The sequence below is a fragment of the Pseudophryne corroboree genome, chromosome 9 (genome assembly GCF_028390025.1).
Source record: "Pseudophryne corroboree isolate aPseCor3 chromosome 9, aPseCor3.hap2, whole genome shotgun sequence".
In the NCBI taxonomy this organism is placed as follows: domain Eukaryota; kingdom Metazoa; phylum Chordata; class Amphibia; order Anura; family Myobatrachidae; genus Pseudophryne; species Pseudophryne corroboree.
Window position 1 is genome coordinate 19,994,179 of NC_086452.1, and position 16,462 is coordinate 20,010,640.

The window sequence follows — 16,462 nt, forward strand, 5'->3', positions numbered from 1 at the left end:
ACCCACTACTGCGGCCTCCATCCTTATATACAGTCAGCCTCCACCTGCATCACATGATATACACCTTATCACACTGTACCCCGGCCTCCATCCTTATATACAGTCAGCCTCCACCTGCATCATATCACATACACCTGATCCTACTGTACCCACTACTGCGGCCTCCATCCTTATATACAGTCAGCCTCCACCTGCATCATATCACATACACCTAATCCTACTGTACCCACTACTGCGGCCTCCATCCTTATATACAGTCAGCCTCCACCTGCATCACATGATATACACCTTATCACACTGTACCCCGGCCTCCATCCTTATATACAGTCAGCCTCCACCTGCATCATATCACATACACCTGATCCTACTGTACCCACTACTGCGGCCTCCATCCTTATATACAGTCAGCCTCCACCTGCATCACATGATATACACCTTATCACACTGTACCCCGGCCTCCATCCTTATATACAGTCAGCCTCCACCTGCATCACATCACATACAACTTATCACACTGTACCCACTACCCGGCCTCCATCCTTATATACAGTCAGCCTCCACCTGCATCACATCACATACACCTTATCACACTGTACCCACTACCCGGCCTCCATCCTTATATACAGTCAGCCTCCACCTGCATCACATCATATACACCTTATCACACTGTACCCACTACCCCGGCCTCCATCCTTACATCCTTATATACAGTCAGCCTCCACCTGCATCACATCCATCCTTATACACAGTCAGCCTCCACCTACATCACATCACATACAACTTATCACACTGTACCCACTACTGCGGCCTCCATCCTTATATACAGTCAGCCTTCACCTGCATCACATCATATACACCTTATCACACTGTACCCACTACCCCGGCCTCCATCCTTACATCCTTATATACAGTTAGCCTCCACCTGCATCACATCACATACACCTTATCACACTGTAGTTACTACTGCGGCCTCCATCCTTATATACAGTCAGCCTCCACCTGCATCACATCACATACAACTTATCACACTGTACTCACTACCCCGGCCTCCATCCTTATATACAGTCAGCCTTCACCTGCATCACATCATATACACCTTATCACACTGTACCCACTACCCCGGCCTCCATCCTTATATACAGTCAGCCTCCACCTGCATCACATCATATACACCTTATCACACTGTACCCCGGCCTCCATCCTTATATACAGTCAGCCTCCACCTGCATCACATCACATACAACTTATCACACTGTACCCACTACCCGGCCTCCATCCTTATATACAGTCAGCCTCCACCTGCATCACATCGCATACACCTTATCACACTGTACCCACTACCCGGCCTCCATCCTTATATACAGTCAGCCTCCACCTGCATCACATCATATACACCTTATCACACTGTACCCACTACCCCGGCCTCCATCCTTACATCCTTATATACAGTCAGCCTCCACCTGCATCACATCACATACACCTTATCACACTGTACTCACTACCCCGCCTCCTTATATACAGTCAGCCTCCACCTGCATCACATCACATACAACTTATCACACTGTACCCACTACCCGGCCTCCATCCTTATATACAGTCAGCCTTCACCTGCATCACATCATATACACCTTATCACACTGTACCCACTACCCCGGCCTCCATCCTTATATACAGTCAGCCTCCACCTGCATCACATCATATACACCTTATCACACTGTACCCCGGCCTCCATCCTTATATACAGTCAGCCTCCACCTGCATCACATCACATACACCTTATCACCAATCGAATTTGACATCTAACATTACCCGGAACAAAAGTTTATTAAACATGTTAAGAAATCTTTATTAAAAAATATAGTTATGAACATAAAGTTTTTCAAACAAAATATAATTATAGTTCCCGATATAAGAAAGTCACAGGCATCATGCTTCAAACTGAATTCCTTTTCCTGACACCACAATCTTATCTGAAATAGGAATCTAAACTCTGTAAGAACACGCAGCGAGGAAACACTGCAAAATGTAAAACAGGTCGGAACAGAGAAAATACAGACATTTCCCGACCTATTATACTGCTAAGCTATTGTGCGGCCAAACTGGTTTGTGTGCTTTCTTGTTGTGTTACATGATATATTACCAGCACCTTTATATGTTTCTCCCGTAACAAAGATTACCATTGGTAACACAGACTGACACATATTCATTGTTCTAATAATACTGGATACGCCACAAAGGGGGAGATTTATCAAAGCCTGGAGAGAGAGAAAGTACCAACCAATCAGCTCCTGCCATTTTTCCAAACACAACCTGTAACATGGCAGTTGGGAGCTGATTGGCTGATACTTTGGGGTCTATTCATGAAGCAGTGAGAAGAGTGGAGAAGTGAGACTGTGGAGAAGTTGCCCATGGCAACCAATCAGCTGCTCCGTACAATTGTATAGTATGCAAATTATAAATGTTACTTCAATGCTGATTGGTTGCCATGGGCAACTTCTCCACTGGTTCACTTCTCCACACTTTTCACTGCTTCATGAATAGACCCCTTGATCTCTCTCCACTATATCTCACTGTACTTTTTGATACATCTCCCCTTCCGTGTCTAGAAATTGGACAAAATATACAGTTTTAGAAAAAAATTGCCTTTTTTTTTTTCTTACACCTTTTTTATACTTTACCATCTACATGGACTACGATTGGGAATAGTAACCTGCATCACATCATACGCGGGCAGCAGCATGGCGAGCGAAGCGAAAACAACAACCCCGAAAAAATGGTGTCGACCTTTTTTGTGTCGTCCGTTTTCCGTGTCGACCTTTTGTCAGTGTTGACCTAATGACTGTGGACCTGGACATTGCAGATCTTCTATACACCCATTATACATGCAGCTTCTATCTGAGAGAAATGATTGCGTCTGTTACCGGGGACTCACAATTATTGTACCTCAGCAGAGAAACCGATATGGCAGCTCCTGCACATGCCAATAAATTTATATATTATTAGAGATACGATGATTTCCCTGCGTTTCACTTTTTTTTTTTAATAAATAAAAAATACAAACTTTTTATTAAGAATTAGTATATATTTTTTTTTCTTTCATTTTAAATAGAAGTTTTGTTTTAATGTTTTTATGGTTACTGCTGTATATTAAATTGTGTCCAGTTTTCTTGTTATTATCAGATTGCCTAGAATCTGATAATAACATAACATCATTAAAGGGACACAAAAAAATAAATGTTTAATGCTCTTAAATTTAGGGCAGCCATTGTCGCTATTACAGCTGCTGTGTAATATCTCGGGTTTCACGCTGTTGTATTGATTTGGAACCTCCGTGAGAGCCGGTCAGCTGTACAGCTGTGTCCTCATACACTGAGCATCCGTACGCCATATGTCGCGAGGTCCCTGGTGCGACTGAGACGTACTGAGAAAATTTGCGTACCATATATTTATTTTGCTTCTTTGTCGTATCGCAGACGCAGAGGAAAGCCGCTCGCAGTGTACTAGAGGCAGAGACAATGGGGGTCATTCCGAGTTGTTCGCTCGCAAGCTGCTTTTAGCAGCATTGCACACGCTAAGCCGCCGCCTACTGGGAGTGAATCTTAGCATATTAAAATTGCGAACGAAAGATTAGCAGAATTGCGAATAGACACTTCTTAGCAGTTTCTGAGTAGCTCCAGACTTACTCGGCAACTGCGATCAGTTCAGTGCTTGTCGTTCCTGGTTTGACGTCACAAACACACCCAGCGTTCGCCCAGACACTCCTCCGTTTCTCCAGCCACTCCCGCGTTTTTCCCGGAAATGGTAGCGTTTTTTCGCACACTCCCATAAAACGGCCTGTTTCCGCCCAGAAACACCCACTTCCTGTCAATCACATTACGATCACCAGAACGAAGAAAAAACCTTGTAATGCCGTGAGTAAAATTCCTAACTGCATAGCAAATTTACTTGGCGCAGTCACACTGTGGACATTGCGCATGCGCATTAGCGACTAATCGCTCCGTTGCGAGAAAAAAATAACGAGCGAACAACTCGGAATGACCCCCTATAACCGCCCAGGAATTGGTTTTACACAGGTACAAAGCTGCACATTAAGCACAACGTAACGTGGAGCCGGAAAAAGCAGCAGCCGCTGCATCAGAGTCCTTTGTACACAGATTCAGGCTCCGTTGCACACAGATGTACAAATGTCGCACTCCCCAGTCACTGGTCACTAGCAATGCAGCTTTGTCGCTTCCAGTAGTTTTATTTGTGCAAATAATACGCACATTTTCAGCAAAAAGGAGGATCAGCGCGGCATTTGTCCAGCACCTGGCGCACCGGGAGGGGATATTTGGCGCGACTGAATCAACTGTACAATAGGACACATCTATAAGTCTACAAGTCTCACGTTATGTTAGGTTTTGCTTTCATTAGTAAATACATAGGAGATCATTTATGAAGCACAACATTTTCATTGCTCTGGTCCAGCCATGCATCTGAGTTTGCGCAAGTGCACCTAGATTTACACTAAATCACGCCGTTCTTACAGGCCGAGGGGAGGTGGACGCAGTGAGGGTGGCCCTAATATAGACAGGGGGACAGTGGAAAAATAGGGATTCCTTTTGAAATGGGATAAAGAACTAGATGCTATTAAATGTTACATTTAAGGCACACAAATGAACTGACGCTGATTTGAGCACAGAGACGCTGATATCTGGCCTTTGTTACATTATCCAGGTTCTGGTGATGGCTGCAGTGACCTATTGCAGCTAACCATGAAAGGAACGGCTTACATCAAGCAGCATCCAGGGCGTCACTGGGGCTCTTATAAACCGTGTCCTTAAAAGGTGCAAACTTTTCCCTGGTGGAGATCCAAAGAGCAGCTGACTCAGGGGGTATGGCCAGGAGAGGACGCTTGTGGTGGGCACCACAGCGAGAGACTGCACAGCTCTTACATGTTCTCACCATTGGGCAGCAGCCTGCCACTAATACGTGTCACCCAAGAGGTGGGAAAAATAATTGTCTAGAAACACATTAAGAGCAAATAGATGCAATATTTCTAACATTTCACACCTCTAGCTATGGAAGGATTATATTCCTGGATGGGAATATAACTAAACTCTATTATTCACCTTCTCCTGAGCAGCAGAGACCGGCTCAGTCTGCCCTGACTCTCTCTCTCTCTCTCATGTCTTTCTTAAAATTAAAATAAAGTGCAATGGAATATTTAATTCACTCCTGTATACAAAAGGATGCATCCTAAAGGTTCAGCCGAGGACTGTAAACGGGCGATGCAGGATAGAGTAGGATCACCCCTCCGCAGGGGAAGTGGTTAAAATACCGCCAATCGGGACCCCGGCGGTCACAATGCTGCCGCAACAGGATTACACATCGCAAAAAAAACGTGTTTTTTTTTTTTACATTAACATTAGGAAATACCGATTCAAAATAATAATCTAAGCGCCTAGCTTCTGCAGGTTTTGGCTGTTGTTTATGGCAGTCCGTCTGTCACTTAGGGGGACGCCAGGTTTACTGTATTACTGTACAGTACATGGTTAGTGTGTCCCTATTGTATAGGGTTGTGAAACATGTTGTTACTTTAGAAATGAAAGACTCATCCATATGAATAGCAAACTTGTGTTGAGTTGAAAGCGGAGTATATCTGTGTGTAACGAGGCCACAGACAATGGATATAATGACTGGTTCTGGGGGTGTCAGTATAAATGGTGTCTTACTGGTTGTAGTACCAACTAACAGCCTATAGGTGGTACCAAGTCCTCTTCCATTTTACTAGCTGTAAGATATCCACATGTAGGTACAGATACACATATAGCAAAGAAACAAATAAGTGTGTGTGTGTGTGTGTGTGTGTGTATATATATATATATATAATAACAGAAACCCAGGCACTCAGGTACAGACGTAGCTGCTCACGAATACCCCGCTGACACTGATTGGTGCGTCCCCCGGCACCCGGGAACCGAATGTTCTTTAAACAATTTTTTTTTTCTGATGCAAGATGGGGGGGGGGGGGGGTTGTTTATCTCTGACGCAGTGTAAATTATGCTGAAAAGCAAATGTGCTTATTGCTCGCAAGGGAAGTGGTGTATAACACAAGCGCAACCGGGTAGATTGTGTGTGGTGTCACCCAAACGCAGAAAGCAGGAGGGCACCTTTATTTATGCAGGGTGTACCTGTAAGGCACAATGGGGTAAAAACCGCCGTGCGTGAATATGCTTCGTAAATGATGCCCTCAGTAGCATGAGACCTGACATTCCTGATTATATAACAAGTCACAAGTGCAGCTGCCATCTAATCACTCCTATGCTTTCATTACCTACCTTACATTAGACAGATCAATACGAATTGCTGATTGGTTGGTATAATATTCATGCAGATCTGCACCTATATAACATTAGTAAATACCCTCATTGGTAGGATGTGATAGCACTCAATGCTATGGTAAATAATAGGAGAACTTTGGCAGGGTAAACTAAAAAAAAAAGAAAAAAAGAAGATGCAGCCCAGCTGCCTCCTATTGCACATTCCGTATATTCTTTGGTTAACGACCCCGGTAGGGGTAACAAACCCCCCCCCCCCCCCCTCCTCCCCCCATGTCAGTATTGTTGTTTTAGTGCATTTACCATTTCACTAAATATGTATTAAAGTGGACAAGTATGTAAGGATAAAACGTACGCCCACTGGCAGAGCTAGCCGTACGCCCACTGGCAGAGGTAAACGTACGCCCATTGGCGGAGGTAGACGTAAACCCACTGGCAGAGCTAGACGTAAACCCATTGGCAGAGCTAGACCTAAACCCATTGGCAGAGCTAGATGTTGCTCATGGAAAATGCTAGACGTACGCCTACGGCAGAGTTAGAGGAATGCCCATAGCAGAGTTAGATGTACCCCTATTTTGCATGCTCTAAAAATGGGCACAGGCAAGTGCGGGTAATGCAGTCTTAAGCATTTAGTCAGAGCCGTCTTAACAGCATTGTAGGCACTGGGCAAAGCAATGCACTGGTGCCCCTACCCACCTCTTCACAGGGAAAACAAAATGTATCCCTCCTGCGATCCTGCACCATCTCTCCACATGCTTCCATACATGGTGGATAGCTCCAGCCATCGGCCAATCAGGATGCTGACAGCCATTCACTATATGGCTGCAGGCTGGGTAGGTAGAGAATGCTGCACTCTAATTGGTGGATAGATCCAGCCATCCACCGACCAGCATGCTGACAGCCACACACCACAGGCAGTCTCACTACAGGCTTAGAGGCAAGTTAGGAACGCTACCTGTCCTGTAATTCACAATCAGAGTGGCTGAGCCGCATTCTGTACCTGCCTTCCAAGAAGCTCAGGGGGCACCAGCCTGGGAGGGCAGATTTCACAGCCCAACCTGCCCCTGCTCAGAGGCCCCTAGAATTGTGAGCCCTTGGCCAGCTGCTCAGTAAGCACAGGAGGAGCAGTACAGACTAGTGACAGGGCTGTAGAGGAGGAGGAGCAGCACAGACTAGTGCCAGGGCTGTAGAGGAAGAGGAGCGGCACATACTAGTGCCAGGGCTGTAGAGGAAGAGGAGCAGCACAGACTAGTGCCAGGGCTGTAGAGGAAGAGGAGCAGCACAGACTAGTGCCAGGGCTGTAGAGGAGGAAGAGCAGCGCAGACTAGTGCCCGGGCTGTAGAGGAGGAGGAGCAGCACAGACTAGTGGCAGGGCTGTAGAGGAGGAGGAGGAGGAGCAGCGCAGACTAGTGCCAGGGTTGTAGAGGAGGAGGAGCAACACAGGCTAGTGCCCGGGCTGTAGAGGAGGAGGAGCAGCACAGACTAGTGCCAAGGCTGTAGAGGAGGAAGAGCAGCGCAGACTAGTGCCAGGGCTGTAGAGGAAGAGGAGGAGCAGCGCAGACTAGTGCCCGGGCTGTAGAGGAGGAGGAGCAGCACAGACTAGTGGCAGGGCTGTAGAGGAGGAGGAGCAGCGCAGACTAGTGCCAGGGCTGTAGAGGAAGAGGAGGAGCAGCGCAGACTAGTGCCCGGGCTGTAGAGGAGGAGGAGCAGCACAGACTAGTGGCAGGGCTGTAGAAGAGGAAGAGCAGCGCAGACTAGTGCCAGGGCTGTAGAGGAAGAGGAGGAGCAGCGCAGACTAGTGCCCGGGCTGTAGAGGAGGAGGAGGAGGAGGAGGAGGAGCAGCACAGACTAGTGCCAGGGCTGTAGAGGAGGAGGAGCAACACAGACTAGTGCCAGGGCTGTAGAGGAGGAGGAGCAGCACAGATTAGTGCCAGGGCTGTAGAGGAGGAGGAGCAGCACAGATTAGTGCCAGGGCTGTAGAAGAGGAGGAGGAGCAGCGCAGACTAGTGCCAGGGCTGTAGAGGAGGAGGAGCAGCACAGATTAGTGCCAGGGCTGTAGATGAGGAGGAGCAGCACAGATTAGTGCCAGGGCTGTAGAAGAGGAGGAGGAGCAGTGCAGACTAGTGCCAGGGCTGTAGAAGAGGAGGAACAGTGCAGACTAGTGTCAGTGCAGTGGCTGATGCACCGTCCATATGTGTTACAATGCTGTAGAGTTTTGCTTCACCTCCTATTATCGGCTATTTGCCAGCTTCCTGAATTCAGCTATCAGCGCTACACTAGCATAAATGCTGATATAATAAACACTCGTCATTAGTAAGCCTGGGGCACAACAATTGGCAAGAGCAGAGAAAGTCACTGTTAGACATGTAATACTGTACATACACTGCCCACCCTAATACTGCTGGGGTGTGTGTACACCTCGGGTAAGTATATCGCGTACACCGTCTGACACTGTAGTATATCTGTAGAGCGTCTTATACTGTAATAATGTGCCTATGCCTTCTTCCCATCACCCGTGCCTGGAATCCCACTAAATAGGCAGGTGTCGTTTCAGGATCTCCTTGGATGGCTGTGGAATGCTGTCTGGGAATATAACTTCAAACTCCACTAGTAGATCTCCGTGCTGCTCTGGGTTTTTTGGAAAAGGGAGTCCATAGCCAATAATCCGTCGTCTCATCCCCGGTTTAATAATTTCATTTATAGTCATTGGGATATTCCGTCCCTCCAAGGTGGGCACAGTGATTGCACATCCGCACAGGGCCTGGAACAAATAATAGTGTTACAGGGTCATATTGCGAACATCTCGGTGACTGTAACATGGAAGAGGCAATGACAATAGGCATTGTTTGATACAAGTCTTACTGCAGAGGGCTGCACATTCTCCTCATATTGGGGGTAATTCCAAGTTGATCGCAGCAGGAATTTTGTTAGCAGTTGGCCAAAACCATGTGCACTGCAGTGGAGGCAGATGTAACATGTGCAGAGAGAGTTAGATTTTGGTGTGGTGTGTTCAATCTGCAATCTAAATTGCAGTGTAAAAATAAAGCAGCCAGTATTTACCCTGCACAGAAACAAAATAACCCACCCAAATCTAACTCTCTCTGCAAATGTTATATCTGCCTCCCCTGCAGTGCACATGGTTTTGCCCAACTGCTAAAAAAAAATCCTGCTGCGATCAACTTGGAATTACCCCCATTGTCACTGTAAAAGGATCTTGTGATCCAGCACAGAGTGGCCAGGGCATGCCATTGGCCATAAGTATGAATAGACCTCATATTGGAGAGAAGCATGAGACATGTAATTGTAATAAAACCTCTATTCTGTAGTATTATTTATATTTTTTTATTTGGCTACCACCCACCACACTAATGTCAAGGTTCTCTGCGTATGGACTTTGGCTGTGACTAGTGACCTCCCTCAGTGTCTGCTCTGTACTAAGGGGGTCATTCCGAGTTGATCGCTCCCTGCCGATTTTCGCAGCGCAGCGATCAGGTGAAAAAATAAGAATTTACTTACCGATAATTCTATTTCTCGTAGTCCGTAGTGGATGCTGGGAACTCCGTAAGGACCATGGGGAATAGCGGCTCCGCAGGAGACAGGGCACATCTAAAGAAAGCTTTAGGATCACCTGGTGTGCACTGGCTCCTCCCCCTATGACCCTCCTCCAAGCCTCAGTTAGGATACTGTGCCCGGACGAGCGTACACAATAAGGAAGGATTTTGAATCCCGGGTAAGACTCATACCAGCCACACCAATCACACTGTACAACTTGTGATCTGAAGCCAGTTAACAGCATGATAATAGAGAAGCCTCTCGAAAAGATGGCTCACTACAACAATAACCCGAATTTTTTGGTAACAATAATTATGTACCAGTATTGCAGACAATCCGCACTTGGGATGGGCGCCCAGCATCCACTACGGACTACGAGAAATAGAATTATCGGTAAGTAAATTCTTATTTTCTCTGACGTCCTAGTGGATGCTGGGAACTCCGTAAGGACCATGGGGATTATACCAAAGCTCCCAAACGGGCGGGAGAGTGCGGATGACTCTGCAGCCCCCAATGAGAGAACTCCCGGTCCTCCTCAGCCAGGGTATCAAATTTGTAGAATTTTACAAACGTATTTGCTCCTGACCAAGTAACTGCTCGGCAAAGTTGTAAAGCCGAGACCCCTCGGGCAGCTGCCCAAGATGAGCCCACCTTCCTTGTGGAGTGGGCATTTACAGATTTTTGGCTGTGGCAGGCCTGCCACAGAATGTGCAAGCTGAATTGTACTACAAATCCAACGAGCAATAGTCTGCTTAGAAGCAGGAGCACCCAGCTAGTTGGGTGCATAGAGGATAAACAGCGAGTCAGATTTCCTGACTCCAGCCGTCCTGGAAACATATATTTTCCGGGTCCTGACAACGTCTAGCAACTTGGAGTCCTCCAAGTCCCTAGTAGCCGCAGGCACCACAATAGGTTTGATTCAGGTGAACGCTGAAACCACCTTAGGGAGAAACTGAGGACGAGTCCTCAATTCCGCCCTGTCCGAATGGAAAATCAGATAAGGGCTTTTACAGGATAAAGCCACCAATTCTGACACGCGCCTGGCCCAGGCCAGAGCCAACAGCATGACCACTTTTTCTGTGAGATATTTTAACTCCACAGATTTAAGTGTGTCAAACCAATGTGACTTTTGGAACCCAAAAACCACCTGGAGATCCCAAAAGTGCCACTAAAGGCACAAAAGGAGGCTGTATATGCAGTACCCCTTTAACAAATGTCTGAACTTCAGGGACTGAAGCTAGTTCTTTTTTGGAAGAAAATTGACAGAGCCGAAATTTGAACCTTAATGGACCCCAATTTCAGGCCCATAGATACTCCTGTTTGCAGGAAATGTAGGAATCGACCCAGTTGAATTTCCTCCGTCGAGCCTTACTGGCCTCGCACCACGCAACATATTTTCGCCAAATGCGGTGATAATGTTTTGCGGTTACATCCTTCCTGGCTTTGATCAGGATAGGGATGACTTCATCCGGAATGCCTTTTTCCTTCAGGATCCGGCGTTCAACCGCCATGCCGTCAACGCAGCCGCGGTAAGTCTTGGAACAGACAAGGTCCTTGCTGGAGCAGGTCCCTTCTTAGAGGTAGAGGCTACGGATCCTCCGTGAGCATCTCTTGAAGTTCCGGTTACCAATTCCTTCTTGGCCAATCCGGAGCCACTAATATAGTGCTTACTCCTCTCCATCTTATCAATCTCAGTACCTTGGGTATGAGAGGCAGAGGAGGGAACCCATACACTGATTGGTACACCCACGGTGTTACCAGAGCATCTACAGCTATTGCCTGAGGGTCCCTTGACGTGGCGCAATACCTGTCGAGTTTTTCCCAGCGGTTTATAATCATGTGGAAGACTTCTGGGTGAAGTCCTTACTCTCCCGGGTGGAGGTCGTGCTGAGGAAAACTGCTTCCCAGTTGTCCACTCCCGGAATGAAAACTGCTGACAGTGCTATCACATGGTTTTTCGCCCCGCGAAGAATCCTTGCAGCTTCTGCCATTGCCCTCCTGCTTCTTGTGGCACCCTGTCTGTTTACGTGGGTGACTGCCGTAATGTTGTCCGACTGGATCAACACCGGCTGACCTTGAAGCAGAGGTCTTGCTAAGCTTAGAGCATTGTAAATGGCCCTTAGCTTCAGGACATTTATGTGAAGTGATGTCTCCAGGCTTGACCATAAGCCCTGGATATTCCTTCCCTGTGTGACTGCTCCCCAGCCTCGCAGGCTGGCATCCGTGGCCACCAGGACCCAGTCCCGCATGCCGAATCTGCGGCCCTCTAGAAGATGAGCACTCTGCAACCACCACAGGAGGGATACCCTTGTCCCTGGTGACAGGGTTATCCGCTGAAGCATCTGAAGATGCGACCCGGACCATTTGTCCAGTAGGTTCCACTGGAAAGTCTTGCGTGGAATCTGCCGAATGGGATTGCTTCGTAGGAAGACACCATTTTTACCCAGAACCCTTGTGCATTGATGCACTGAGACTTGGTTCGGTTTTAGGAGGTTCCTGACTAGCTCGGATAACTCCCTGGCTTTCTCCTCCGGGAGAAACACCTTCTTTCTGGACTGTGTCCAGGATCATCCCTAGGAACAGGAGACAAGTCGTCGGAACCAGCTGCGATTTTGGAATATTGAGAATCCAATCGTGCTGCCGCAACACTACCTGAGGTAGTGCTACACCGATCTCCAACTGTTCCCTGGATCTCACCCTTATCAGGGAATCGTCCAAGTAAAGGATAACTAAAATTCCCTTCCTTCGAAGGAATATCATCATTACGGTCATTACTTCAGTAAAGACCCGGGGTGCCGTGGACCATCCCTACGGCAGCGTCTGAACTGATAGTGACAGTTCTGTACCATAACCTGAGATACCCTTGGTGAGAAGGGTAAATTTTGACATGAAGGTAAGCATCCTTGATGTCCCGAGACATCATGTAGTCCCCTTCTTCCAGGTTTGCAATCACTGCTCTGAGTGACTCAATTTTGAATTTGAACCTCTGTATGTAAGTGTTCAAAGATTTTAGATTTTAAAATCGGTCTCACCGAGCCGTCTGGCTTCGGTACCACAATAGTGTGGAATAATACCCCGTTCCCTGTTGCAGGAGGGGTACCTTAATTATCACCTGCTGGGAATACAGCTTGTGAATGGCTTCCAAAACTGCCTCCCTGTCAGCGGGAGACGTCGGTAAAACAGACTTTTGGAAACGGCGAGGGGAATACGTCTCGAATTCCAATTTGTACCCCTGAAATATTACCTGAAGGATCCAGGGGTCTACTTGCGAGTGAGCCCACTGCGCACTGAAATTCATTGAGAACGGGCCCCCACCGTGCCTGAACTTGTAAAGCCCTAGCGTCATACTGAGAGCTTGGCAGAGGCGGAAAAGGGTTTCTGTTCCTGGGAACTGGCTGATCTCTGCAGCCATTTTCCTCTCCCTCTGTCACGAGCAGAAAAGAGGAACCCTTTTGTCCGCTTGCCAACCAGGACTGCGCCTGATAATACGGCGTCTTATTTTGAGAGGCGACCTGGGGTACATCCCCTTTTTTTTTTTTTTTTTTTTAAGGCAATACTTCCAAATGCCGTTTGGAATCCGCATCACCTGACCACTTTACTGGTATAATTGGACAACGCACTTATACTTGATGCCAGTCGGCAAATATTCCGCTGTGCATCATGCATATATAGAAATGCATCTTTTAATTGCTCTATAGGCAATAATATACTGTCCTTATCTAGGATATCAAATTTCCAGTCAGGGAATCCGACCACGCCAACCCAGCACTGCACATCCAGGCTGAGGCGATTGCTGGTCGCAGTATAACACCAGTATGTGTGTAAATACATTTTAGGATACCCTCCTGCTTTCTATCAGCAGGATCCCTAAGGGCGGCCATCTCCAGAGAGGGTAGAGCCCTTGTTCTTACAAGCGTGTGAGCGCCTTATCCCCCCTAGGGGGTGTTTCCCAACGCACCCTAACCTCTGGCGGGAAAAGGTATACTGCCAATAACTTTTTAGAAATTATCAATTGTTATCGGGGGGAAACCCACGCATCATCACACACCTCATTTTATTTCTCAGATTCAGGAAAACTACAGGAAGTTTTTCCTCACCAAACATAATACCCCTTTTTTTGGTGGTATTTATATTATCAGAAGAGTGTAAACTTTTTCCATTGCCTCAATCATGCAATGTGTGGCCCTATTGGAAATCACGGTTGTCTCTTCACCGTCGACACAGGAGTCAGTATCCGTGTCGGCGTCTGTATCTGAGGTAACGGGCGCTTTAGAGCCCCTGTATGAGACGTCTGGACATGCACAAGCTGAGTAGCCGGCTGTCTCATGTCAACCACTGTCTTTTATACAAAGCTGACACTGTCACGCAATTTCAACAGTACATCCACTCAGGTGTCGACCCCCCAGGGGGTGACAACACTATTACAGACACTCTACTCCGTCTCCTCATCATTTTTCTCCTCATACATGTCGACACAAACGTACCGACACACAGCACACACACAGGGAATGCTCTGATAGAGGACAGGACCCCACTAGCCCTTTGGGGAGACAGAGGGAGAGTTTGCCAGCACACACCAGAGCGCTATATATATACAGGGATAACCTTATATAAGTGTTTTTCCCTTTACAGCTGCTGTATTGTTTATACTGCGCCTAATTTGTGCCCCCCTCTCTTTTTTAACCCCTTTCTGTAGTGTAGTGACTGCAGGGGAGAGCCAGGGAGCTTCCCTCCAACTGAGCTGTGAGGGAAAATGGCGCCAGTGTGCTGAGGAGATAGGCTCCGCCCCTTTCTCGGCGTCCTTATCATCCGTTTTCTTGTATGTTTTGGCAGGGGTTAAATGCATCCATATAGCCCAGGAGTTATATGTGATGCATTTATTTTAGCCATAAAAGGTTTTCTATCGATTTATTGCGTCTCAGGGCGCTGCCCCCCCAGCGCCCTGCACCCTCAGTGACCGGAGTGTGAAGTGTGCTGAGAGCAATGGCGCACAGCTGCGGTGCTGTGCGCCTACCTTTATCTGAAGACAGGAAAGTCTTCTGCCGCCGATTTTTCCGGACCTCTTCGCTCTTCTGGCTCTGTAAGGGGGCCGGCGGCGCGGCTCCGGTGACCCATCCAGGCTGAACCTGTGATCGTCCCTCTGGAGCTAATGTCCAGTAGCCTAAGAAGCCCAATCCACTCTGCACGCAGGTGAGTTCGCTTCTTCTCCCCTTAGTCCCTCGATGCAGTGAGCCTGTTGCCAGCAGGTCTCACTGAAAATAATAAACCTAAACTAAAACTTTCACAAAGAGCTCAGGAGAGCCCCTAGTGTGCACCCTTCTCGTCGGGCACAGAAAATCTAACTGAGGCTTGGAGGAGGGTCATAGGGGGAGGAGCCAGTGCACACCAGGTGATCCTAAAGCTTTCTTTAGATGTGCCCTGTCTCCTGCGGAGCCGCTATTCCCCATGGTCCTTACGGAGTTCCCAGCATCCACTAGGACGTCAGAGAAAACGGCATTTCTGCGCATGCGTATGCCCCGCTATGCGCATGTGCGATGTACGGGTACAAAGCTTTTTGTGGTTGTGCTCAGGTTCTAGCAAAGTTTTCTTTCGCACTAGCGGCCACAAGAAGATTGACAGGAAGGGGGCGTTACTGGGTGTCAACTGACGGTTTTCAGGGAGTGTCTGCAAAAACGCAGGCGTGTCTGAAAAAACGCAGGCGTGGCTGGGTGTTTGCTGGGCGGGTGTATGACGTCAAATCCAGGTACGAATAGTCTGAAGTGATCGCAAGCGCTGAGTAGGTTCAGAGCTACTCAGAAACTGCGCAAACTGTTTTTGCAGAGCTCGGCTGCACATGCGTTCGCACTTCTGCTAAGCTAAAATACCCTCCCCAGTGGACAGCGGCATAGCGTTTGCACGGCTGCTAAAACTAGCCAGCGAGCGATCAACTCGGAATGACCCCCTATGGGCCTTGTTCATGTTTGTAAGTAAAGCAAATTAACAAGTAACTCAGCCAAACCATGCTGCACTGCAGGTGGGGCAGATGTAACATGTGCAGAGAGTTACATTTGGGTGGGGTGTGTTCAGACTGAAATCTGAATTGCAGTGTAAAAATACAGCTGCTCAGCATTTGTGGACTACGTGCAAAAGCAGACAGTATTTACCCTGCACAGGAACAATATATATATTTGCTCCCCTTGCATGGCAATATGGTTTGTTCCAGACACAGTTACTTGCTTTGTTTGCTTTACTTACAAACATGAATCAGGCCCAAACCTGCTACTCACCCCTCCCCACCCCCATGCCTGCTGCTTGCTGTATGATTAAATAGTGTACCAGACCATCAAACATGACTAAGCACCAGACCCTTATAATCGGACACTGACTATGACTTTGCCCGAGCCTTGTATGTGATGATCTTGCTAGGACAACCTAGGCCCTCATTCCGAGTTGATTGCTCGCTAGCTGCTTTTAGCAGCCGTGCAAACGCATAGTCGCCGCCCACGGGGGAGTGTATTTTCACTTTGCAGAAGTGTGAACGCCTGTGCAGCAGAGCGCCTGCAAACACATTTTGTGTAAAACAAGACCAGCCCTGAAGTTACTTATTCTGT

General features: G+C 47.6%; 1 protein-coding gene across 2 annotated transcripts in view; it reads right to left on the bottom strand.

Annotated features, from left to right (window-relative positions):
* Positions 1–1,821: 1,821 nt before the first annotated feature.
* Positions 1,822–16,462, bottom strand: part of DNAJB4 (DnaJ heat shock protein family (Hsp40) member B4) — a 40,697-nt gene continuing 26,056 nt past the window's right edge. For both annotated transcript variants that reach the window (XM_063939013.1, XM_063939012.1), the window contains exon 3: positions 1,822–9,081. In XM_063939013.1, the coding sequence (XP_063795083.1) occupies positions 8,851–9,081 (231 nt within the window). In that variant the 3' untranslated portion in view covers positions 1,822–8,850. The remainder of the gene's footprint in view (positions 9,082–16,462) is intronic.